General features: G+C 41.7%; 2 protein-coding genes across 2 annotated transcripts in view; one reads left to right on the top strand and one right to left on the bottom strand.

Moving 5' to 3' along the window:
• LOC109279376 (opsin-3-like) overlaps window positions 1–4,271 on the top strand; it is a 92,933-nt gene extending 88,662 nt beyond the window's left edge. Inside the window, exon 4 of the mRNA XM_019471220.1 lies at window positions 4,155–4,271. Coding sequence (XP_019326765.1) covers window positions 4,155–4,271 — 117 coding nt within the window. The remainder of the gene's footprint in view (window positions 1–4,154) is intronic.
• On the bottom strand, window positions 866–25,339 carry ST6GAL2 (ST6 beta-galactoside alpha-2,6-sialyltransferase 2). Its single transcript, XM_009276105.2, has 5 exons — window positions 24,373–25,339; window positions 20,001–20,098; window positions 16,790–16,891; window positions 15,512–15,686; window positions 866–1,802 (listed from the first exon to the last, which is right to left on the bottom strand). The coding sequence occupies exons 1-5, from the start codon at window positions 25,322–25,324 to the stop codon at window positions 1,534–1,536; spliced, it is 1,596 nt and encodes a 531-aa protein (XP_009274380.1). The 5' UTR covers window positions 25,325–25,339; the 3' UTR covers window positions 866–1,533.
• Between the last annotated feature and the right edge of the window lie 1,808 nt (window positions 25,340–27,147).

Here is a 27,147-nt window from a genome sequence, read left to right as displayed (position 1 = left end):
AAAAAAGATTCTGTGTTTATACTTACAGTACTATTGAAGAGGAAATAGTTGTTACTATTGTGTGCACTCTTCAATTGCCTTTTTGTCGCTTAAGACAAAACACAAAAAATACTTTCCACCACAACCACTCAGCTGTTCTTTTCGGTGCCTCTTTGCGCTGTCTGCCTTTTTACTGAATGGACATGAGTAGGATATAGCTGTGCTTTTGTGTACATATGTTCCTGCTGAACTTACCCTAAGAGAAAGGGTACAGTTGTGTGAAAAAAAAAACAACAACAAAACATTAACCTCCTGCCACTCGGAAAATCTGAAACTCAAGTCTTGCCATGGAAAATAATGCTTTAAATACATTAGCAACCAGGCAGATTTTTACAAGTGCCTTAGAGAATATTCTCATTGTGTGTTATGAAGGAAAATATCAAATGATCTCCATATACAATCCGTAGTCAGGTTTTTTGCAGGCATTACAGCTTCTCTGGGGTATAGTCTTTCAAACGTTAAATAAAAAATGCTGATATCCTCTTCTTTTGTCAGAAAACTCCCTATACTTTCTTAACAGCAGTAACTTGTGAACAAGTGAGTTTGATTTGGATCCCAATGAAATACCTAACAAATGATGTCTGTAATCCCGAATGCTATCTTTGCTGCAGAAGAGCGAGCTCCCTCAACACTTGCTTTCAGTGTGATGTGTGAGTGCTGCGCAGCCTCCCTTGGCTTTCTCTGGATCTTCTTTATCTGTGCAGGCCAGGGGAAGGCATCATTTCCATCTCACTTACACCCTCTTGATAGGCCTCCCAGGGGGAGCTTTTTGCTGAATGGGTTACGAATGTGTTTGTTGCTCTCTAAAGAAATGAGACATTTCTCTTTTCCCTCTGCCCTGCGCAGTCAGTGTGAGCATGGGGGTCTGGCATCAAAAGTACACCCAGTAGTTTAGCTGTGTGTACAGCCACCTCCCATCTGCTCTGACTTCACAGCCACCATAAGGCCCCCTGTACAGCTGAAGGCTTGTAACTGGGCCCGCATATGAACGGGAATTAAAGTCTACTCTAGTCAATGACTGCACAGCTCGGAGTAGCGAATACTTCATTCTTGGAGAGTGTGAAAATCCCATGGAGCCATGAGAAACGCTGCATTGTTCCAACTGGCCGCTCTGTACATGAACAATAGAGGCTGTTTCACAATGCCAGGTTTAACAGTTAAATAAGTTCATTTAAAAAAAAGGTTACAGTCTAGCATATGTGGCATAAGAGACCACCCACAAATTCTGACAGTCACACCCACAATACATTATATTTCTGCCTAAGTAGGTCCTTTGCACCTTTCATGAGCTAAGCCTTTTTTTTTTCTTTAACTATTTGCAAAGCAGTAATAAATACTCAGGCTTAGAAAAGAAGTATTTCTCATGCCTGCTACTTAATTACAATTTATAGACTCAAGACTAGATTGGTCTAAGATACATTTTTCAAGTATTCTCTTCTTGTTTATAGTACGACAGTAGTACCTTATTGCACATTGTTTCTGAAGGACTCTCTTCTACAAGTGTGAGAAATTATTTCGTTCGGGGCACTTGACAGCTTTGAACCCTGGCAAAATGACTTTTCCCTTCCGATACAGATCATCCTGCAAACCTTTGTTCATCCTCTGCACCAAAAGCTTCTCGTAGAGCAGTGGGTGGTAGGCCCCTAAGGTACAAGCCGCATCGTAGTAGAGTTCATGGTAGTGACATAGGTCGGTCTGTCGGACTGAAGGGATGTATTCGTACACGTGCACTTCGTTACACATGGACATCATGATGAGGATACCTGGAGCAGAAAGTGAAAACAAAAATGAACCCCAGATTTCACCTTTCTCACAGCGATTTTCCTGCAGTCACCCCAGTCACCCAATCTGTTTTTCTTTCTCGCTTTCCTTTGGTGTTGCACATCTTAAGTATTACTTCTGTAAAATCAAGTGCAGTGATAGTTCCTTTTATTAGGGCAGCTTTCACTTGTCCCTGATACATAAAGATTGCGATCCCTGTAGAGTCGATGGGGTAGAACAACAATTGTAAGGAAAGAGTAAAAAGCCTATAAAGGGCTTGCACACCACCGTCAGCCTCCTTGAGCGAGAAGGCTGCTCTCTCCCACCTCCCCTCATTTACCCTATCCTGTCCACAAAACATCCCACACAAGAATCGGGGACCTAATACAGCTGCATGCTAATTTTTTTGAGTCAACCGATCACTTTTCTTGGTTTTCGTGTATATTATCAATTCTTGAAGCTATTTAGCAAGACAGACCAGGTCTTTACATTCACTTGCAGAATACAGAACACACATATACACACAGAGCAGTTGTCTGGTGTTTTTACAGAGCTCTTCTTGGTACTTCTACCACTTCCACAGCTAAACTCTGACCTGACACGTACAGCAGATATAAAAAAATTCCAGGTATGCCCATTCTGTTCTCCTCTGTGCTTTTGGATATCTGTGTCTTGCAAATATTTACATACATACTAATCTTCAAGGCTATGAAGAATCTGAATCATTTCCCTTTCATTTTTTGTACACCATGGCAAGGGGAAACAAGAATAGAAAGATGGCCCAGTATCACCCATGTTTCTTCCTTTGACAACTTTTGGATGGCTCATTCAGATCATTGGCAATATTAAGGTATCAATGTACTCCTTGAAACATCTCCACCTTATTACAATGTTGGTCTTTCTTAGTCTAGAATTGAACCAATTCCACTTTTTCCATCCACTTGCTTCTCTCCAGGCAGGAAGACATTACCAAGAAGGCAGTCTAAATACATCCAGAAGGACATCAGCCATGTAGTGGTAGCATAAAAGGCCACAGCTTCTAAGAATTTTGTGAAGAGTCTCACCGAGAGAGGCTGAGGAAGGTGAATTCCTTCTTAGAGCAGCGCTGTCAGGAGGAAAAGCCCCTGACCACTTCCTACTCAGCAAGGAGCAATCCGTAACGTGCCAACCCATTTTTTCCTGCCACATGTCAACGACAGACTGTCATCAGCTCTGTCAATAGTGGCTAAGAAAGACCATATGGAAATTAATTTCCTGTTTAAAGCCAGGTAAAGGTTCGCTTTGACCTTAGGCGCAGCCCTAAGATGCTGTTACTCTCCTTATCCCATGCTCAAGATCAAAAATAGAACAGGACAGATTCAGAAGGAAGATAGGTGGGCTTATGCAGACTTTGTTTTCCTATGGCACAATTGTAAATCCATACTAACAGAAGGTCTTTATAGCTTTGAAACGAGAGAAAACTTGCTGTTGCGGCTGCACATTTTCAAAGGGACTAGTATCAGATACTGACTTTCACATCAATCACAGCTTCTGGGATCCTTTTCTGTTTCCCATAGCCATATGAAAGGAAAATGATGGAGTAAGCATTGGACACCATTTTTTTTTTAAGGTTTCATTTAAAAAATAAAAATATATAGAAAATGTATTGAAGCACTTGTTGCACTACTGGTACCCCCGTGCATTGAATATGACTGTCAACTCTCAAAGGAGACAGCTGTACTAATTCTACTCACTTTGCACTTACAAATGAGAACTGATGTAATTGGTTTTTTCTGTACAACAGCTTTGGAATCATAAAGCATCAAAGGTGTTTTGGATACTTCTCACAAGTGACATGAATCAACATAAAAAAATATTTTGGTTTGTTAATTAAGCAAAGCCATTTTCTGAAGTTTAGTTTGCAGTTTGGGAACACAGAGATTTCAATGGCATGCTAATGAAAAGAATCTTATGTTCTCCTTGCTACGTATCATTAGATTATCAAAATGATTTTTCCGTGCCTGATGTGTGAAGTAACTGAAAAACAATTACTTCTGTGATTAAATCTTCTGTTATCATTAATGAAAGGTTCTGAAAGTGTTTTAGATTGTTCTACAGCTTTACACTCTACAGAGTCTATGGTCTCAGAAAAGCTAAGCATATCAATTTCAAAGGAAAAGTCCACAAATTTAAGTGAACTTTAGTCTTATGCAGGAAGAAACACGGATTCACGGTGAAAAAATATTTAATCCCTATTGGAGCAAAAAGTACGAGCTTAATAAACCATGTTTCCTTGCCCCCAAGCTGTTACAGAGATGTTCTGAATTGTAGCCTGCCTAGCAACTATGTCTAGAATTGTCTGTTTGTTGTTTCAGTTTTACAAATGCTTTCGTCAGCTTTTCCACTGCCAACCTCCTTCCTCCACTGATGGAGAGCCCACCTGCCACTCCAAGGTAACCGTTATCCAGCTGAATCGGAGGACGGACGGTTGAAACGTGTGCAATAACGAACCACGTCCAGAAACAGACAGTAAAATGGCTTCTCTCCTGCACCCAGAGCCAAGCCTGGAGCCAGTTTCAGAAGCTGTACCACCAATGTCTTAGGAAAATTGGCTCTGATGGAAGGTACAAGCCTTAACCAGAGCGTGTTTCATTTCACTGCCGCATTACCCAGCTAACCTTAAAATTAATAAAGGAATTTGCCATTTGTGGGATAGGAAAACTGCCAAGAACAAAACTTGGGAGACTCTTACCATTTATTTAATAACACTAAAGATGGCCACATCACTGGAGGTATGGTTCAATAATGACAAAATTTTAAGCAGTATCATTGACCTTCCTGGAAATTAGTTAATGGAGCACTTAGAAGTGGTAGAGTTTTAGTTCTTAGTGATCTGTGGATCAGTGTCCTCCAGAACCAATCTAAAAGGCATGCTGGGCTATCTAGTTTAGCTCCTTGCCTTTCCTGCCTTGTTCCATCCAGTCCATGTCTTGGGATTTCAGATCAGGTTGCTCATAAATAACCATAATTTCTGACAGTCCGTTCAAGTTTTTGCTCATGCTGGACAATGATGTTTTGAGGGAGGAAAGACAGTGACTCGACAGGCTAGTTTCTGAGTGGTAACAGCTAATCTACAGCACATCTTTGTGTCGAAGTCTAGAGTCTAGAGTCAACAAACTGAAAGATGAGCTAAGACAACGAGTAGAGATTACCACATACAGAGGCGTCCCTGGGCTACAGAGGCTTATCTGTCCTGGTGGAAATGGGAGCACTCCTGAGACTTACAGATCTGGTGCACATGTCAAATGCCCAAACCCTGCTCTGGGGAGTAACAGCGGTCAGTGCCAGACTTTTTCTCTTTTAGCACCTCTAACTCCACAGACCCCCAGCCAAAGGGACCAATGGTGCAGTACAACCGGCACTCCCATCCCAACCACCTATGGCCGAGATCCCAGGGCATGCAGGATTACGCACTCAATCTACATGAACCCGAGGAGGTAGGTCCCTCCACTTAGCTGTCACAGCCCCCAAATTCTCCCTTGGAATGATCTGCTCATGCTGTTTCGTTCAAGAACAGAAGGTGGGATAGCACTATGTTAAAGACGGAAGGGGAAAAAAAAGAAAAAGCTCATTTTGGAAAAGAAGCTGTTTTCATTGTATTAATAAGAGTCCTCCCTAAAATAGGGAATAAATGGGTTCAGTTCTGTCCCATGTCTTAGAGGATGTGAACCTCCCTCCACAGGGGACAGCCCCAGTATTGTAGAGCTGTTACTGAAATCTAAGTTCACAAAAAACATGAATCAACCATTTTTAAAAGAACAGCAGTTTAAACCATGGGGACATTTACACTAGTCTGTGTACTAGGATATATTCATTTTTTATTCTCTTTACTTTCTAATGCTATGTCTGCCTTGTTTTCCTTAAGTACCTAAACCAGGGCTGCCAACAGAGCTCCCTGGGCTACGGGTCTCACGTTCCAGCCCATGTATTTTAGTACCACTCTATCTCAGTTTCTCTCTTTGCGTGGTGTTAACATTGCAGTGAGTTACTGACATCTGTATCCAGCAGGTATAAGTGTGCCAAGCTGTCTATATTTTCATCTACCTCACAACTCAGTTCCCCCATCTTCCCTTCTCTCCCCCAGTTACCTTCAGTGAGCTTACAATTTTTTTGAAATTACCAATAGCTTTTTGGCGCTTCCATGAGCCCCAAGATATTTTTTACATTACATTTGAACTTTTATGTTTTGGATGCAGTCACAAAGGTAAAGAAGAGTTATGCACCTGACCGCTTACTGACTTCACCTTCCGTTAACCTGTTTTGCTTGCCAGTTTTGCTTGCGAAGTCCTACCTTGCTTCTTATTTGTTATCCCATTAGTCATCTGTACACATCTCTTTCTGTATTCCTGCAGAATAAGGAATGCTTATTATTCCTTATGCAGAATAAGCCTGCTTCCCAGGCTTCTCTTCTGTGGCTGAATCTCTTTGCATTTCCTCCCACACGTATTAACCTGTAGTTTCCAAGTTTACTTCCTTTCCCTATATTGCCCACAGAGTACATGCCTATCTACTTATTTCTTTCGTCCTGATTTTCACATCACTGCCTGATTCAGTATCATCTGCAAGTTTGTTTCGTATCTCGGCACTCCTCTGTGATCATCAGCATCAGTATGAACGAAAACCAAATTGTTTGATAGCCTGTAGGGTGAAGAATTTCCATGTGATACACTTCAGTATTTGTCTTTGCTCACAGTCCTTAAGTTGGTTTTCAGTCAATGCACAATTACTACATATAAAACAGCACAGACTGGCTTACACACAACCTAAGGAGACATTAATGAGCATGATGAGATAGTCGTTGTCCCAACACCTTACAGTCTGGACAGAATTAATCTCACTGAGATGTTCAGGCCCATCTCTGACCTAGCTGGTCTAAAGCACTCTTTATAGACAATGCAGGAGACAGGCATTTCTAGGGCACAATTAATCTGACTTATTTTAGATGTCTACTTTAGGATGGGATGAATTGTTCCCTGTAAGTGTTGTTCCTCTCTAGTGACGAGGCAGAAACTGAAAATATGAGTCTGGCTCTTGCTATCAAGCGCCTTCTCCACTCTCCTAGGTCAGAAGCTTTTGGAGCTTCGTGAAAAAATAATGTAATTGACTTTTCCAGGAGCACTGTGAGAAGAAATGAAAATAAGGTGTGATTCATCTGACCAAATGTGCCCACTGGTGCAGTTACCCACACTTGAGATAGTTATCACAGGCTCCTTTGCTGTCAGTAGAAGAAAGTGGGCACTTTTAGGAAGCAGCGCACGTCTACTCATCCCAGAGTAGACATTTAAAAATGGATCATACAAGTCATGCCCCCGAAGTTCCCGTTTCTTTCTGTTGACTGTAGGGGAAGCCTGAGTGGCAGCACGGGTACCTGTACTGCACGAGTTCTACCTGCACTGCCAGTACGGGATGAAAATTTCACATGTAGAGGGGAACACAGGTCTCACAGCCATATTGAAGAGGTGCCTATTTTTCGCTCTAGTAAGTCTGAGGCTAACACAAATACAGACCTGCACCGGAGACATCTAAAGCTAGGTGGCGTGAGTCCTGCTCTCTGACTGACCTAGCCATGGACCATAAACAGAAGTCAGTTTTACGTGCAAGGATTAAGCTGAGAGGAGATGGCTTTTTTTACACTCATAAGGATTAATGTATGGCAATAGGATTGAAAGCAGAGAATTACACAGTATTTAGAGAAGGCCAGAGGACGTGCACAACTTGAGAAAAAGTAAAACCTGAAAGGGAAAGCCTATAGGCTATCTATAGCATGCAAACATCAAAAAATGGTGAAGTACTCCTTAGAATGAATGCCAAGAGAAGTCCATGGGACACAACGCAAAGTCTGCTTTTCATCAGGGGCCCTAAAAAAGCTCAGTAAAAACTAGATTAACTACATTAATTGGATTAATCTAGTTGTAGCAGCATTACTATCGTGCCTAGGGGATTTGGTCAAGAACCTGTTAAGCTCCAGTACAAACTGGCAGAAATACTGCCAGTCTGTGAGCGATTGCCATGAGATCTGTGGAGGGGTCTGGAGGGAACTGTGGGGGCAGTTCCAAGTCCCTCAGAGCAGCGACAACTTTGAAGTTAGATCAGCTTGCTTGGGGTCCTGTCCAGTCCAGTACTGAGCATCTCCAAGGATGGAAATGGAGCTGTTGAATCTTTTCAGAAGTTTACTGAAGCATGCAAAAGTAGTATTGTAGGCATGGCTCTGAAACCAGCAAGCAGGTGTGAAAATGACCATCAGACCTGGTCTCTTCCAGATCTGATGCTTAAGCTTTAAAACTTTTAGATCTTAAATATCCAATCTAAATTTCATAGTAAGGAAAAACTCAGGGTATCTGGCATGATTTTAGCTTTGGCAAACATGATTGGCGCAACCATACATTCAAAATCACAACTGAAGATATTTCTGTATAGGCCACTCTACTCTAATTCTAATACCCTTGCTGGATTTTCAAAAGCCCCATTTGGATTACAACTGTGAAAATGGAAAAATGCAAAATAATTCTGCCTGCGTGGAGAAAAGTTGTTTCATAGTAAATCATTCAAATGTGTGCTTTATGAATGTTTTATAGTTGAATGACAATGTTCCTGAATACCGTATTGGACAAGAAAAAAAGGATTGTGAGCACAGAATCTTCTTTTTAAAATATTTTAAAATATATTACTCCAAAGAAATGATGTGGCTGTCAGAGAAACAGTCAACCTGCAAGTTTGTTACAACAGTACAATGATAGATTGAAATAAAGTATTATGTATATCAAAATGTTATATATTAGTATTTTAAATTCCTCAGAAAGATGTGTTACTTTTTCTTCCTATTTGGCAGATATCTATGGTGTCAGGAAGTGTTGGGTATGGTTTAAACTTAGTCCAGTTGGCACAAATAAACTCCTGAGCTTTTACAATCTGCACTGAAAACATTTAAACCAGAATTAAATTAAGATTAAATTCCTTGCATAGATAGTTTATACAAATGAACATATACTATGGATTCTAATCAAAAGGAGAAAATGTTTTTCAATTTGTTCTTGGCAATTTTAATGACTCCAGAGGTTTTGAATTTCCAATGTGCATCTTTTGTACAGTACAATCAAGCTTTGTGGTTAGCATAATAATTTAAAAAGAATGTTCTCTAGTTTACAAGTAAATAAAATATAGTTTAATATACCTGAATACAACAGATGCTGTACGAAGGCATCTAGAATAATAAGCGTAATTCAAACATTCAGCAAGAACTCGGCATCATTTTAACAATATGTAAGAGATGCTGAAAACATTTAAATACACATAATCTGATTATTATACTCATCATGTGTCTCATTTCACACACACCACAAATCTAGTTACGGAAAAGAATTTAGCTAGGCACAACAGTAAGTTTATGATTGATAATATGTGCACTTGAAAGCATTACAAATAAACATAAAGCATTTAGTTTTCTATATGTTATTTTACTTCTGTAGTCTCTATTTGTCCTCTCTTGACTGGATTTCAGGTACCACAGGAAAATTTGTCACTCCTTGAAACTGGGCCAAATGTGCCTCAGTTATTCTTTGGAACATATAGTAAAAATAGCTCTGGCTTTTTAAAATACTATGTTTCTAAAAAAGGGTTCTTTTACCTCTGTTTAGTTCATGAACTATGACAAATACTAACCACAAGAAAACATTACCTAAATTTACAGAAAACCAAATATTTATTAAGGAATTTAATTGTCACCAAATGGCCCTGTGCCTAAGCCTAATAAGTTGTGCAATATTTGTCATCTTTGATGTATAGATACTCGCATTATAAGATACTCGCATTATATAGTAAACCTAGAAAATGACATATTTATCACTTAATGCTGAATGCAAAAAGCCGTACATTAATCACAATAATATATTCTGTAATATGAGCGTAGACTGGAAAACGCTGACCAGTAATATCATATAATTTTTAATGTATTATTCAAATTTGGGTGATACACTAGAATAGTAAAGATTTTTTTATGTGATTTGGGGTGCTGCGAGAGGAGAGTTTGCTCTTTTATCTCTGTATTTCAGGAAGCAGAAGATGCTCAAATTTCAGAGTGCTTTTTATTAGAATATGAAGACTTTAAAGCGTATGTATTTGGAGGTATTATTTGTTTGCGTGATAATACTTGAACAAAACTGAGCTGGAAAGAGTAAGCACTATTCTGTTCCTTCACCAACTGCTGGCGAACAGCTGAGTAACAGTAATAAAGGCAACTCTTAGTATGTCAAATTGTTTCTTTCAGTTCATGCAAGCGTATTTTTCCTAAGCAGAGCTGGAGATCAGCCGCATTCTTCTACTCAACATGCTCTGTGAAGCCATTTTAAATTTAACTTCTTAGTCATACAATGATCTGCTAATGTTGCTGTGTAATGATAGTCTTGCTTGTACTATTGTCTCGATGCATGCAAATGAAGGTTAAAATAAGGTTATCAACTATTAATGACGCATAACTGTTAAATCTGTAACGTCAACTGTAAAGCCTCAAACAAGCCTTTCTTTCTCCCAACAATAAAGTAATCTGGGCTTAGTTACCATTTTGCATTCAGTGGTTCATATGTTACGCTAAAAGCTACAACACATAGCGAAGACTACCACCTACACAGACAACCGAAAATGTAAAAATCTACACAGACCATGTTTTGATTTGGGACTAAAAAAAAGTAATACCACAGCAAGAGCTTCCAATTTTTTTTTTCAAAAGACAAAAGCTGCTGGGTATATAAGGGTATATAAATGTGAATTTCAAGTAAAATCACCTCTGAAGAGGTAAGCTAAGCAAAGTGTACCGATGGACTACGGTAAGTAGGAATTCATAGCAAATCCAGTTCGTAAACAACGGACAGGAACAAAATTTTCATAGAAAAGCCTGTATATGATCTAGACATTATTAAAAGGCCCCCGAACTTTCCGAATGCTAATGTACCATCCCATCCAATGCACACAGAATGCTGCTCTTGAGAAACTCAAGGAAGCAAGTTTTAGTCTTGGTCTTCAGATGACAAAAATGTAAGGTCAGAACTAGGTTGTTTACACAGGCTACCAAGGAGGGTATAGGAACGGTTTTCTTACAGCAGAATGGTAAAAATAGAGCCTGCCGATTTATACACCACCAGCCTCAATTAAAAACTGAGCTTTGATATGTTCAGAAAGAGGGGAGGAAGACGGAGTTCATATTTCACAGTGAAAAATGTATTAATAGGAAATGAACAGGTAACACTTATTTCTGCTGCCAAAAGATAGGAGGGCAAATCCTTCCCGATAACGGTGACGTTTTTTCAACTGTCAATTTAGGATTTGCCAGTGGAATCCAAATCCCAGATTTGGTGGTTGGATGCTTACACTTCTTCTGAGAAAAATGGAGTAGATCAAAGTCCAAGATGAGATGGAAATATATCAATACTCATTTAACAAACCCAATTTTCAGCCAGATGTGAACCAACAAATTTAACTGCAAAAAGCCACCATGGCAATTGCCTAATGCTAATGCAAGATGATGAGAATATGGTGCAGAGTTTTGTTTAAAAGCATGAAGGTGGCAGCTACAAAAATGATGCAAAAATATGCAAGAATGGGGTCTCAAAGCTCATCTAAGGGTTAGATTAGGGAGACAAAGAGTAAATAATTTATAATGAGGAGTGACATTAACTAAGCTATGACATGCCACATAAGGAAAAGTTACAAGCCAGGGAAAGTCCACATCAGTGTCTCAGAAACCAAGCCAAAAATGACTCCCAGATTACAATAAAAGGTTTGTTGTACCCTGGTGAACCCTTCCCCACAAAAAAACAGTCTCTGTGTTTTCTTGGTCATTATTCCTAGCCTTTGAGCTAGAAAATACCACAGTAAAGGGTGACTTGTCTGTGCCAAGTTAATCCTTCCTAGACATGGTATAACCCCAGAAGCAACACCTAACAAATGGGCCGCAATTTGACAGGTGATGAGTTCGGCCTACTTTCAACGATGTCCTGAACTTACACCCATCACTAGGCTGGGTAGAAAACAATGTTAAAGTAATAACAAATTTAGTGGAAAAGACTGCGGTCAGATGTGGGTCTGTGTGTAGCGTTGTTAAGGTGCAGCCTGGCACCGGTGACGGATGGGCTGCCGCGAGCTGACACCCTGTTTAGAAGAAAACCAAAGACAGGAACATCTACAGGTTAGAACCTGATGGAGAGGAGCAGAGAAACTCTGTTCTTGGAGGAAGCTGATCTGTGTTGGGTAATATTCATCTCACCTGGTTTTAGGCCTCCGTACTGTGTGTGTGTTGTATGTTATCATTTCAGAAGCGGCTGGAAGCAGTGACATATTTAAAAGGCTTAAAACGGCAAGTGAACGTACACAAAATGCGGTATTACTAAAGCATTCTAGACTTGTGCCTTATTTTGTACATAACCTGTAGAACACAACCAATCCTGCTCTGTGCCACGCTTCTCTCTCCATCCTCTCCTCTCCCCTCCTCTACAGCTGGGACATGCGCTATGCTTCCCTCACCCAAACCACCAGCTGTTGCAGTGCTGTTGCCTCTCCTCAGCAACATGCCAGCTCAGAGCTAATGTACGCAGGGTTTTGGGGAACCAGTGGCTCCAGGAAGGAGTTATGCCGAGACGGGACATCCCATACCCCAAAGGAAGCACAAAAAATGTTCTTCTCCCTAGCTCCCACGCAGTGGAGAAACCAGGGAAAAAAGACCCTACCTCTTCTCACTCTCTCATTCCCCTAAAGTCACAGCATGCAAGAGACTACCTCTTCCCCACAAATGACCCACTGGCCCTTTTTCCAAGACTTAATAATATTGTGACTCAAGTACTTTAATGCAGTTATTAACAATGTTAAAAGATTCCCCTGACATCAATCACTGCTGAAGGATGGTGACTCACTGCTGCAGAAGAACACAGTGAGAACGCATTTCACCAAGCATCCTCCCTTCGGGAAGACTCAGTTTCTTATAAATAGAAATAGAAATAGCAGCAGAAATAGATACAATTGTCATGTGAAAAATGTAATTACTGAAGAAACACTCTAAGACCACCCTAAAACATTCCTGAAAGGAAACAGTCTGATGTTTCCATGTTTCAGTTCATGCATTTGTCCAATTTTGTAAACTGGGGCTAAAGAGGGTTAAAAAGCTTGAAACAAAAGTGCTTCACTTGATCCAAAACCAGGGTTTTTTTACCTTTTCCTTGTTACTGGCAGCAACAGCAATGTGAGGAACTGCTGCTCTTCCTCCACAAGTAACCAGAGCTCATAGAGGGCTGCCTGACTTTCTGCCAGTGTAAATATGGACAAACCAGATCCTTGCGCAGAGTCTGTATTCGTTCTAATTGCAGAGCATTGCACACAGACTTACAATAAGTTATTCTAATAAAGTGATTAGTATCACTATGGTCCATGCTATAAAGAGCTTAGATTCAGGGATACAGGTCCCTCTGCCTGTGAAAATTCACACCCTCTATTTAACAACAGCCTATTTTCCTTCATATAGCTGTTTTGAGCACAAAGGTATTAGCAGTGTGGCTATTTAATAAACCATTTTCCCATATCTTCTTGAAATTAAGACACTCATATTTTATGATGGTCATCATTTACCCATTCTTTCTATTAATTTTATAGGAAGTAATTTATAGATTTTGTACGAATCAGGTAGAAGCTCAACATTCAGGATATGCCTTTCATACAGGTGCACTCAGTTGTGTCTACCAGCTTCAGTTCCAACTGGATATTTGCTGCAGGAGTTGTTGAGAGATACGTGATCTGAAGACCAACATGACTTTTCAGATTTCTGCCAAGCTGTATTATATTTTTTATGCTTTATCTTGCCCTTTATGTCCACCTTTGACAATACACAGTTGTGTTTCTGTGCTGTCGCCCAGTTTATATTATGTTATATATGCAATGCACAGACATCCATTCGATAAGGTTACTAAAATAGGAAGCCTTTCCCTACTAAAATATTTAAAATGCATCTATAAGAACAGCAGCTAGTTATCAAATGAGCTCGATATGACTCCCAATAAGCTTGTCTTACTGCCTTGTTTTCTTAAAGCTAATAACAGCATTACCAAAATGTCTAAGCATCTCCTTTGGAAAAGAACAATATAAATAAAATTCCCAGTACAGGTGAAGGAGACAAATTTGCATCTGTACATACAAAGTATATATATCTGTACAGCTTTTGTTGCTAATGTTTTTCCTTGTTTAATGATTGATATTTTCAAAGCATTCTCTGCTTGAAGGATATTTTTTGTCAGGAACATTTAGATTTGGGGTTGAAGACTACTGTTCTATTATTATAGTGAAATTAACTCCCTTTCTTCAAAGAAAGCTTTTGATGTGTTCCTAATATATGGTGTAAGTACAGATTGACAGCACAATGATCCTCTTCACTATTCTTATGATCAGCAGCTGTTAACCTATTTTTATCAACAACTTCATTACTCCAAGAAATGCTTTTGCAAAATATGAATGCTGCTGGTGAGATCATTCCACATGAGCAGGCATCTCCTTATAAATTTTTACAAGCAGGTTCCAAAATCTCACTTCAAGAAGAAACCAACTGCCAAGCCATCCTCCTCCAACACACAAGGCCTCCTCTTCTTTCCACTCATGCTCCAGGTAAGCACAACCCACTCAGGTCATAGATGGGCACCTCCCAGACACCTTTACGTCATCCCTCTGAGAGCTTCAGCACGCTCCCTAAGGCCTTTGGTGGGCTCCACAATATCCTGGGATGCCACTACTGTATACAGAGCCCAAGATAAGTGCTCAGAACTGGTTTTCCCATGTCGGATGCAATCTCAAGTATCTTCACTTTCAGATTCAGATAGAAAGAATAAAAAGAGCATTTTCTGACTGCAGCAAATACATAGACCAATATCACAATGTCAAGGAGGAAAGGATGGAGTTTCCAAAGCGGAAGACCGTATTTGGAGCTCTATTGCCCTCTGTGTCTCTAGAAGCCTAAGCAAGGAAGACCCTGACTCAGCCTTGCTACTCTGACTACTTGCATCCTTTAGACATTCATGATCAGGACCTGCTATGCATCAGGTAAGTTATTATGCTGTATGAACTGTGGGCACAGTGCCAAATTATCCCCCAAGAAACACTAAGGAAGGACCAAAAAATACAGTGAAACTCTGTTCCTTCAAGTGTAAGAAGAAGAAGGATGCTTTGGGCACTTTCAGACTGAGCACTGGAAGCCATGACAGGGCATGGGAAATCCCGTTCCTTGACCTGTGTAGGGAATACAGCTTGCCTGTCAGTGATTTCATCCGCTCTGTATGATCTGCCATATGCAGACTTGTTTTCTGATGCATCTCTGCTCTATGATCCCAACAAAGAACTTCAGAACTGAGTAGGTTCTCAACAGATAAATTAATATGGAATAATACAAATTTCTCACAGATATATGTATGTTTTAGAAATATGGTATGCATACTATGGATGCGAAGGGCAAGAAAGCAGAACATTAAATTCACCCAACTGTTTTCTAGTTCTCATACTGTGTGTTTCAGCTAGTCATTGTTCCTGTATAGAGCACCAAGAACAAACAGTACATGTGTATGGACTTGACCCTCACGCAATGTACGCATTTACAATTTTTTAATTTTTTTTAATCTAACATGTCTACTGGGCTCATCTTTGATACACCTACCGATAAAACCTGAAGAGGGAGGGTTGGGCTGTATCTTCTCTTTAGTGTTCTCCTGAATGATGTCCCAGAGCTGCCATATGAACTTTGGATGGAGAATGTAAAACGGCTGGTTTGGATTCTTCCTGCGATGCTGTACATAGGGAGTGAACAGATTGTAGTCCGGCTTCTTATACCACTGGGAGGAAAAAAGTAAGAATTTTTTTAATCTTATAGTATCAAATGTGTTTTGAACACTACATGTACAATAATGTGAACTAACTTCATTTGGGTTTGTCAGATCAGAAGCAAAGGTAGGAAAGCAGCCTGCACTGGTGGATGCTTCTCCTAGAAAGCCAGTCCTCACCCTGGGCTATTCTGTTTCCTTTCTTCATGCAGAGACTCCCAATAAGCAATTCACTGCAGTGGGACGAGCCAACCCCATCTCCCCCTCACAGGCCCGCGTTAAACAAGGGGTTCAAAGAGCCTTGATACAAGATCCGGGCGTGGGGGTGAAGCTTCCTCTGAAAGTGTCCCTGTCCCTGATGGAGGCAACAGCAGCACATGAAGCAGGCGTAGGAGGCAGGCAGCCTCTGGCATCTGTTGCTAAGGGAGTTCAGCAGATGAAGGTTTACTTTCGACTTTGCAGCCTGCTCAGCTCCAAACTCCCCCTGCCAAGAACCATCAGATAACTGGTCCACTGGAGCTGCAGCACCAGCCAAAGCAGAGACTCCCCCAGTGACAACCAGATGGACGTCTGCTGCTCTCAGTGAGCGGGCGGATGGCGGGGCACAGATGGCTGTGGGGGAGTGGACACAAAGGGAAGACTGGTGGGGAGGAGGCCTGAGAAATGGGGAAGGCACCAAGAGAGATTTTCATTAGGGTGTTGTATTTTGTCTGGGAAGGCAGAGGGGGAGGTGGGAAAAAATGGATGCAATTCTTCACCTTTCCTGATAAAACATCCTTCTGAAATCTAGCAACGTTCCCTCCTTGGCAAACACACAGAAAACTCGGTTATGTGAAAATAGCAATATTTTATCAAAAAAAAACCATCATCCATCTATCCTAGCATCTCAGAGCAGTCCATTCCAGTACAAGTGTTGGCCACTAAAAAGTTTTTGACCCATAAACCAATTATTTTGACCAATTCATGCAGAAATAGCATTCCCCACTCCTTAGATAAAGACAGACTTTGGGGTTCATTGTGACAAGTGAGAACCAGGAGACTGCAGTACTAAATACATTCATTTTCTCCAGTGCTTTCAGACCGATTGGGAAGAAAAGTCCAGGCAGACATCTTACCACATTCAGATTTGCAGAGTAGGGGGCAGGATCCCAGGCTACTAAGATAACATCTTTGTACAAGGAGCTGTCGACAAAGTGATGGTTTGGGTTGGTGAGAATCTGCAAACACAGATGCAAAGAATTGCACAGCGTTAAAAGTGGGATCCAGAAAACCGGCAAAATCCTTCTCTAAAATGAACAGTCCTCCCCACGCTGCTGTTTGTTCTGCTTTAATTCTGGTCGCTTTTAAGCATCTTGTTTTGTTAAAAAAATATATAAAAAAGAGCTTAGCCATAAACAGCACTCATAACAGTTTGAAGTAGCAGTATGCTGAATTACTCTCCATCTGTGAAGGATGTGATGGGACCACTTGAGATGCTGCATAATTGTATATCAACATTACTGTGTATTCTGGAACTTGAAAGCGAAAGCTACGGTATTTCAGACCACCTGCAGGATCCTCTTCTTAGACATAGAGCAGCTTTCTTTGAAGGGCTACAGCCCCCAAGGATAACGTCTTTCCCAGACAGTCTCATTTCAAGTAACTCCAAAAAGGCAAATTAGACCATGACTGTAAAAGCTGGTATGCCTAGAAAAATAATTCCAGGTATGTGATAGGGCTATTTTTGAAGTAACTGTCATATTGCTCTGATCTACTGCTCTCATATAACTCCCTCCTGCATCTCCTGGTACTCTGCCTGATCCTCCCGCCCCACTGGAAGTTTAGTCTTCACTCCTGCTGGCTCATCCCTTCCCGGCCCCTCCATGCCTAACCAGATCTCTCTGATCCCTGGTGCATCCAATCTCAGGCAGGATTGAGCTGAATGGTTTCAGCATTGGTTGAAACAGCATGAATTTGGCTGTTAAACTAATCAAGATTCCAGACAAATAAATTCATACTAATTTTCATTTCCCTTTAGGATCCAATGAGCCATGTTTGATTATGCATATTTTTCTTCAGAAAAATAATATTGTTGCCATAGCAATATTCTTCCTACCATAAACTTTGAGCTTAATGACTTTCCATCAGCCTTCTACAACAAGAACAAAATTAGTCGTGCTGCCATCAGCATCCCCAACTCCATTTCTCAGAGCAGTTTTCGCCTGAGAACGTAAACTCCTTTTTTGAGAGTACAGAGTAAACAGACCAAAAGGTCAAGCTTTTAAAAGCTCGGTTCCACAGTTATCACACAAAGGAGCTCTTACTTGCCTTTCAGTAAGCAAGAGTCCTTTGGAGGTGTTGTCCACACAAATTTCGCTCTTAGTGAGTCTGCATTCATATGTATGAGATGAGTTTCTTCTGGAACAGTATCAGTTGTGGCTGCACTGGCTTCCTTCACGTCCTTTGGGCTTTCACAGCGGAGAACATGAGGGAAGAAGAGGGCCACAGCAGCCTTTTAATCAACTGAATGCAGGACTTCCAACAGCGAGGAGGGAAGGAGGGGTCAGTAAACCTGTATGGGTAACCCAACCTCAGGTAGGGAAAGCAACTTTTATCAAGTGGCCTGTGCAGATTTCACTCCTGGAGAGGGGAAGGCCAGTTTCTCAGCAAGTGGCCAGAGCATCATGGGTGGCTTCTGACCTCTTTGAAGGAGCAGAGAGGTGGTGGGAATACAAACACTTGTGAGGAAGCTGTGTGAGCTGACCTGGCCTGAACTTTAGCCATGCCCTGTGTTTTCTTGAGAGGCCTTGTGGAGAGCAAGCACTGTACAGTGCAGCTGAGAAGACCATGGGACCCTCCATAACCACCCCAGTGGGAACGTACTGTAGCAGTTCCGGGAGCCAGGAGGACCCCAGCCTGCCACGAGCAGCGGAGAGCAGCTAATTTAGCCGTTTAGTCTCTCTGAATTCACTGGGGAGCTAACAAAGCTCAGATCACTCCTTGGAAGCATTTCTCTCTTCTCCTACAGGGAGCCTACTTAGACTAGTCAACTAAATAAAAGTTTCTAAACCCTCCTCCTTGCCCGGCACAGGAGTTCAGGCATGGTCAGTACCAGGACGTTCTGGTTAACAGTAAAACAGAGAACAGTCAAAGAAAAGGAAAAAAACCCAACAAAAACCAACAAGTAAAATAAATGACATGAAGATCAATGTTCTCTGATACACTGATTTCAGCACTAAAGCCAGAGTAAGATATTTCTGCTTGCTTCCCCTGAGCAAAAGAAAGGGGGCATATTTAACCCAGATCACTTCAAAGATCTAGTCTGTCCTGCAGCCTCACAAAGAGCTACAAAACGAGTGTGAAGGGAATGACAGTGAACAGTCCTCTCTGCGGTGGCAAAGAACACGAACTTATACACACAGAGAACACACCCACCAAGGATGGACTTTGCATGGGCAGTCACTCAAAGAAGAAGAAGAAAAAACAAATTCGTAAGAATTACAGTAAATGAAAATTTTGCTCTCATTCAGGAAGAATCAGTATGTATAGAGCATGCTACGTGGTCAACCATACTACTGGTGTTGACTAAGTAAACTCACCATTTCAATATGTCATAAAATTTCACAGTAATTCTGTTGTTGCTTTTTGGCTGCCTTTCATAAAGAGGAAAGAGGCTTGGTTTGCCCAAGACCAGAGTTCAAGCAATAGTTTTTTCAAAATTGAAAAACTACTCTTAACCATAAGGTGTCACTGTAGCTCAATGCACAATTATTTGTTGACACCCATATGCAGAAAATCCCATGTTCTGTTTCCATTCAGATGAACAAACTCACCTTACGTGTAATATCCAGTGTACATTAAAGTTTTTTTACTAGTTCATTCCAAATTTTTAAAGAACGATGACTTGCCTAAAGTTATGTGTTAAGACAATTCAGTTCCCATTTCTTTTGCCTTCCAGCGAGGAAATAATTGGGGAACTGGAGAATATGAGAAAAGAGCTTTGGGATCCCCACAGCTCGGGCTTTGTGAAGATCCCAGAGGCAGTGTGGTGCAGGTCTTCTGTACTGACAGCTCCGGCATCCTGCAGAGCCTTTACAGATGCAGGACACATGAGAAACTTTACAAACCAATTCTTTGAAACAAGGATATCAAGTAACTACTGCAATCACTCTACACTGACAGCAGTGTGAACATCCCTGTAAGGGAGAATTTCTACCTGCTCTACATCATGACTGTTAAATCACTAGCTGTTTCCCAGATTACCCAACACTTTCTCAGAAGTTATTAATTTAATGTCATATCGTACAGAAGTGACATTGACTTGAATTCACAAAAGGAAGATCTTACCTGAGAGTTAATGATCCGCATGGTTGTTTTATTTCCAACATCTTTTTCATAGCCACGTGTTGGAGCAGAATTAAATCTTAGAACGGCATCATGAGAATCTAGGAGCAGAAATGAGGGGGTAATTTGATTTTCTTAGTAATATAGAACAGTAAAATAAAGCAAATGATCTAAACTAATGTAAAACTTGCACATTTCTCCTAATCTTGATATTCTAAAGATGATAAACATTCTACTATGCACAAACAAAAATCCTCTTGCATCTGCCATACGTTATTAACATTATTATAATCCACCGGCAAAAAGTTCAGAATCATCTATTTAGCTTGCAATACTTAAATATTTCTCTTAATTGGATAAACTTAGCGTGGGAAGGTTATTAGTACACCCAGTACACACAATTGCTCACTATTTCTGTTGCAAAATTTACAAAGAATTACTCCATGCAAAAGCATGTTAATTGCAAGGATATCTAATTGCACATTTGAATGAATAACAACGCTTAACTATAAGCAAATGCTTCACAGTATTTTATAATACCTGAAAATCTCAGACTACCCCAAACCTATTAATCACACCGTGTACTTATTCTCAAGGTCAGTACAGGTCTTAAAGAGTCTCTGTAGGGAAGTCAGCCCACAAACCTGCTCACACACAGAAAGCTGAGGATCCCTTGGTAGCAAAGATCTAACAGGGCTGAACTGCCAAAGTTTCCCCACGAGCAGTTGACCTCGGAGTCATGCAGAATAGAAGGCAGCTATAGGTCAAGTATGGGTCAAGGGTAGACACTATGTGTAAGCCTCCACTGGATAAAAGATAATCACCCTCCCAGTGCTTCTTTTAAGGGGATCTCAAAGCCCAGAAGGTGGAGGGAGAGTAAGACATTATATCCATTGTCCAGAAACACACTGTCCCTGTCAATAGCCCCCTATTTTGGTCTACTTTTACCCCTTCTATCGATGGAAGCAGAGAATATGATTCAGGCCAAAATGCGTTGTCTAGCTCAAAAATGGAGGAGGCAGAAGTTTCCAAAGATAACCAACATGCTTCAATGGAGTTCAGGCCTGATCCTATCAAACTGGGATCTTCCATCCTTTCACACCTTAACTCCACACTTCTTGTACTCCAGACAAGAAAACGTTGTGTGACATGAAGCCAGCAGTCCAATCTCAGCCATACTTGCTTGCTTTAACATGTTGTGTCTGAAAAGAGAGATTTTTGCCAAGTGTCCACCGAGCCCAACTCCTCAGAAGCTAAGAAGGAGTGGAGGCTTTTTCTGTGTCCCCATGCAGGGACAACCCTAGCCTCAACACATAGCCTTCATCTGCCTAAACATAAGCATCTTGATTGTGTAGGAGCTGGAGGATGTGAAGTCAACAGAAGCTGCAGGTACTCCACGTTTTTGGAGAAGGAAAAGAAAAACAAAGGTCCTTTATACTTGAAACCTGCTTATGAATTTAAGAATATAAATTTGGACCTGCATTTGACAACTTTTTGACCATCTGTTGACTGAGAACTGGGAATTGGGTCGCGAAATGGAAATTGTATGGTTCACAACTTAACTGAAAGACAGTGTGCTGCATTTCCAACATTATCCATGCTGGTTCTTCGTATCAAGACCAAAAACCTTTCCTTCACCATAAAATATATGATCAGGACGCAGCTTAACACTGATAATAGCTGGTTTTAAGTCAACTGATTTTAATCTTCTTAAGTATTTGGAGATAACCATTTTAAAGATATAAAAAGTTTGGGGTTTGATCACAGATCCCTGTTACTTCTTGATGATGCCAAAATAATTGGGTCTCCCATTAAATAGCATGATCACGATGGGAGTGTTTGCTGTACTTGCACAATATTTCCATACCTAGTTTCATTCAAAAACAATCACGGGGGTGGAGGGGAGGAGGGCAAAAGGCAGAACACAAATTAACATTTCTCCCTGAGTTTCTCGTAGGAACACAGAAGAGGGAGCTAAAGGCCTATGAAGAGAAAGGACCTCTGCTGCTGCTTTCTTATGCCTTTTTTTCTTTCAGGAGGATAAATAGTAAAAGCCCTTTGCCTGCAGCAACTTCATCAACCAAGGCTGTACAGCCCATGGCCCAAAAACCAGAACTCATGCATGGGGTGTTTTTCCCCACTCCCTAACGATGCTGACTTTGCCATGCCTCTGTGGACACAGAGGTGCTCAGCACGCGCGCCAGGCTGAGTCCATAGAGCAGCACCACCAGCCGCCCATGGTGCCTCCAAACTGCCAGGTTTGCTTGCATTTTCAACCAAGACCTGGTAGCCCTGGTGCCAGCTCTGGGAGAGGACAGTCTTCTCCTACAGCTGTGCATGCACAAGGAAAAAGAGCACCCTGTATACTCTGATCTTTCTCTTCCTGGTCAGACTCTTCTCACTTTTTCAAGGACTAGAGGGGAGGTGGAGAGGCACGGCCAAGAGCTCAGCTGTAACACATACTATCTGGACTCTGCAGGGGAAACATAACTTTTTCCCCATGGGAATAATAATACAAACAGATGCTGGAGCTTCCATTTTCCATTTTAAGTGGGAAACACCCACACGATATATTAGCACTTCCCAGAAGCCACACTGACCACTGAGACCCACAGGTTTGCACCAGGCCCTTCTGGGATGGCTGTAAGCAGTCAGTTGGCCCCCCGCAGTTCTGGGTCAAATTCTCTGCTCAGTCACAAGTACCTGCCCATGGCCTGGAAGACACTTAGAAAAAGCCTTCTGTGACTCCTGCTGCCCCACACACTTTCCTGTACAACAGGTAGGAGGAGATCTGAAACTTCTGCGTAGGCCTTACCAAACAGCATCTCCTCCCTTTAGGCAGCATCAGATGACAATTTCCCAATTAAATCAAAAGCTCTTCCTCCAAGAATGGCATAAGCTTTCCGTGCCCAGAGTGTTCCCAAGAAGATGGGTACACACAGGAGCATACAGGCCCCAGGTACCATGTCAAGCACCAAAGTCCACACCTGGGCTGCATCTCAGTGTGTAAATATGTCATGATGCTTGCTGTAATATGTAAATATGTAAATATGTCACAATGTGCTATGGATTCGCCAATACAGCACTAATCCATACTGGTGTAAACTGGGTGTGCTGGGGAACACTGACAGAAGATTTTGTTTCAGTTAAGGATACCACACTGGAGAAGGGAGGAACTGTTACGCTTTTTCACCCCAAAGATTTCTAAATCAGTGGGGCTTCCTGTGAAATTGGGGGTTACCCTGGTGATTTTAGCTGCAGGCCGGCCAGGCACCTGTGCTGTGCTGGAAGCCTATTAGAGTAGTTTGATAATGATAGCAGCTCTAATACATCCCAGAGATTTAAAGGAAACCCATCTGCATCAAAGAGATGATACAGTGCGATGAAGCAAGTATTGGGATGTGAAGTCTTGGAAGATGGGAGGATTAATGAGTGAACATCAAAAGGTTTTTATAGAGAGCTGAAGGAAATAACTCTTCTTGCTCCAGAAGCAAGTTTGACACATATGTTTCATCCTTCTTTCAGCACTCTTAGCATACTGCACGTGTACTACTAAAATGAAGAACTACTGAGACATTAACATGAGTAGTAGCACCATTTTTGAAAAGAAAAAATAAAACTGACCTGGATTAGTTTTATGGCTCCACAATCCTTTTCTGAATAGCTACTACAAAACACCCACCCTGAAGTGGGGAATTCTGTGTGACGTTGACATCTCCGCACACCAGTAACCTCACTGACTCAGTGCAGCAACGGAAAAACAATGGGCGGAGATACTTGAACTCATTTAAATTCACTCTTGGAAAAGAGGTCAGGGGACTTGACCTCAGTGCATGAGGCTGCTCAAGGGTCTGAATTCTATATGTCTGTGAACTCTAAACATGCAAGAGATGAAGAGGATGCTCTACTGCTTCTTGGCGTGGAGACAAAGTTCAGTCTGGGATAGCAATACAACAAGCAGTTTCTCTATGGGCCACCACAAAATACAGACAGGTAAGATACAGCTTTGCAGAACAAAACGTGAACATGGCTCTAATCTGCTGAAGAAATAAACACATGTTGCAGCAAAATGTTAAATATGGCAGACCTGATGAAACCAGTGCCTCCTTTATACTACAAGCTGTAATATGATAAGAAGGCACCATTGTTTTCTTTAAATCAAATTATGACTTCAGGCCCGATTTTCCTTTCAGTTGTATTGTTCTGAAAGGGAGCAGCTTCACTGAAGTCCATAAGCTCACATTCATGCAACGCTGGTGAGAGAGAACAACCAGACTTTACAGACCCATGCTTGAGAAGAATGAACCTTTTGAAAGACAAACATGAACACACACATGTACATATATATGCACATGAATAGATGCATTTCACCCACCTATTTCATCCCCCAGAGAGGAGTTCAGTATTGCACCAGCAGACATAACTACGGCACAGCTCCCAAAGCCATGTGTGTACAATTTGCCCAGTGGAATTTGGGGAACATGCTTTTCCCATCCAAGAGTAGAGAAAGGAGCCTCCTTGCCATCTATTGTTTTCACATTCACCCTTTCTTTTAGCTCACAGAATAGCTGGTCTCCTGTCAACTTGGCATTTCGTTTCCCCTTGAACCGCACCCCATGCTTATTGGTGCTCAAATAATCTTTCATCGCCTTCTGCAGTCGAGGGTTTAGCATCTTGGAAGAGACATCCCCTTTCCAAAGCTTGTAAAGAAAGGATTTCGACATTGTGGAATATAGCCCATCCCAGTCATCAGATTCATCAAGCATCTGGCTTCTCCTGTGCTTTGTTGTGCTCCTTCTCCTCATTCTTCTCTGATGGCTCCAGCTGTTCTGTAAAATATTTACTTTTGGATTATCCTCATCGGCTGAGATGAATTTTGCTATCTCTTGAAGGTGGTTGTGTGACCGAGGCTGACCAGCAGCAAATAAATAATCGTCATCATTCACTTGGTAGAAAGCACTTTTTGATTTTCTTCCTATCTGGGATGGAAAAAACTCATCTTCATTTCTGAAGGCATCTTCCAAATCAGTCCATTTCTTAATACTTCCAGTCCCCGATTTAAATGTACCTAAGAGATCTTCATTAAGAAGTACCTCATTCCCATCAATGGTTTCAGAGAATGATGGATCATGAATGGCTCCCATGATGACTCTCTGCTTGCCCTGAAGGGGCAGAAGCCTCTTAGGTTCAATGTACGAAAAGGAACTCGGAACTGGCTCAGCACTGTTGCTATCTGTAAAATAGATGAATATCACCAGAAAAAGCAGGCCCCATGCAAAGATCCCAAACAGCATGAGTTGTTTCCATTGCTTCAAGTTAGGTTTCATGGCAATGCCTTTACCAGCTCCTCTGTGCCTCGAAGTATTGGTGAAGGAAAATGAAACCTGGAAAGAACATCAAGTATTAATCAAGAATGGTTCTAAAAATAGATACAATTCAGAAATATCTTAACACGCTTTGATAGAAGGTGCAGAATTAATCGCCAAGCTGTAGCACAGAGGATTCAGAAGCAGAAACAAACTCCAGAGCCTGCAGACACTAGGAGTGACACGCTTTGGCTATAACCACACAGTGACAGCTGCTAGCTACAAAGAAGGTGGTGGCCAGTTTCTACAGTAACACTGGATCCTGCCTTCGGGGAGATCATGTGTCTGCCTGCTTCTGCTATACCGAGCGTAGCATTAAAGAGAGCAAAAGCAAAACCCGTGCCTGGCTGTATGCACAGTGGGGACAATATTAGCTGTCTTCTCTTTTGCCATTGAAAGTCCTTACGCAGTGGGGCTGTGAGCAAGCCGGTCCCCAAAGGAACTAGGCAGGGAGCACAAACTCTCAGCTGGACAGCCCTCCTCTGCCCACAGCCTGGAAAGGATGGTGTTCTGTGGATATCATCAAGGGGGAATAGGGGATAGCACCACACCAGCAGGTCGGAGGGCAACCTTTTCTTTTCCTCAGCTAGTATAAACTGGCACAGCATCAGTGGGTCACATCATTTGTCGCCCAGGATGAGACCCAAATAAGAGCGACTGTTGTACCTCTGCTATGGGTGCTGCATGCATACTGAGGTGGCATGAAGGAGGTCTGCACGTCAAGGCGTGAGGGGTTTGCATTTTCCAGAAGGGGGGATGGATGGCACAACTAACTAAATACATGCCTTTAGGATAATGACAGAGATTTACATAAAGGGGAGTGGATAGGGAATGTCAGACCTAGACTTGGAAATCTGTGCTCTACTAATATCTGGGGATTTTGGGCAGCTTGTGCATTAGTGGAGGGATGCATGGTCCAAAATGAAATAAAGTCTGACTGAGGGGGCTGTGTTCCAAGGAAAATACACTAACACATTGCTGGACCATCACGCACACTATGCCCTTACACGAACTCACTTGCTTAATCAAGTGGTGTGGGCATCAGTGGCAAAGCTGGCTGAAGGAAGTCCGGCCCTCCCCTATCATAAACCTTATCATTCACCTCCCTGCACAATAGTCATCATCAGCCTCAGTTGCTACACCACAGTGTAACTCAGTGTACTACTTAGTGACAGATCACTTACCTGATCTAGATTAAAAATAAGCCCCTTCTTCTGGAGTTTTCTTTCTAACCCCATTTGTTTCAATGACTGCTTAATGGTGGGACTTAAGAGACACTTGTACCAGCCAGCTGTGATCAGAAAAGGGGAACGGGAGCGGGGGCAGGCTCGGATTTCATTAACAGCCTGTGCCTCAGGAGCCACCATCTCATCACACCACATCCGAACAGCACGCACAGCTTACACACCTCTGGTAACACACTGCCTGCTTATACCTGACCATCAGGAGGGACCAAAAACACAGTCACCATATGCTATCACCTTTCTGCAAGCTGCTAAAGTACATCAAAGCTGAGCGCAAAGTTTAGACCAAAGCTGTAACTAAGGCTGTATTTTCACATTGAAAAGAAACCAGCAATAACACTGGTGTAAGGCGTTCTCCGCTCTGTCCCTCATTCCTGCACCGTGCCTCCGCGGCTGCCAACACCTCTGTGTATGGGGCTGGCATGTTACAAACTGGACCAGTAAACTGATACAGCAGGGGGTTAGGGTGGGGAAATAGATGTTAGAGGGGTCTTTTGCTTTGTTTTTAAACTGGGTCAGCCCCTTTATCCACTTCAGTGT

The sequence above is a fragment of the Aptenodytes forsteri genome, unplaced genomic scaffold (assembly GCF_000699145.1).
Source record: "Aptenodytes forsteri isolate BGI_AS27 unplaced genomic scaffold, ASM69914v1 Scaffold96, whole genome shotgun sequence".
Classification (NCBI taxonomy): Eukaryota; Metazoa; Chordata; class Aves; order Sphenisciformes; family Spheniscidae; genus Aptenodytes; species Aptenodytes forsteri.
Note: the sequence above shows the minus strand (reverse complement) of the source record. Positions and strands in the feature narration are given on the sequence as shown.

Bases quoted from the DNA above. Each gene is read 5' to 3' on its own strand.
- ST6GAL2 (XM_009276105.2), bottom strand. From the start codon at position 25,324: ATGAAACCTAACTTGAAGCAATGGAAACAACTCATGCTGTTTGGGATC. The intron at 20,099-24,372 runs GTGGGTGAAATG...TTCTGCTCCTAG, and splicing joins CTCTCTGGGGGATGAAATAG to ATTCTCATGATGCCGTTCTA. The intron at 16,892-20,000 runs GTAAGATCTTCC...CTGTGTTTGCAG, and splicing joins TGCGGATCATTAACTCTCAG to ATTCTCACCAACCCAAACCA.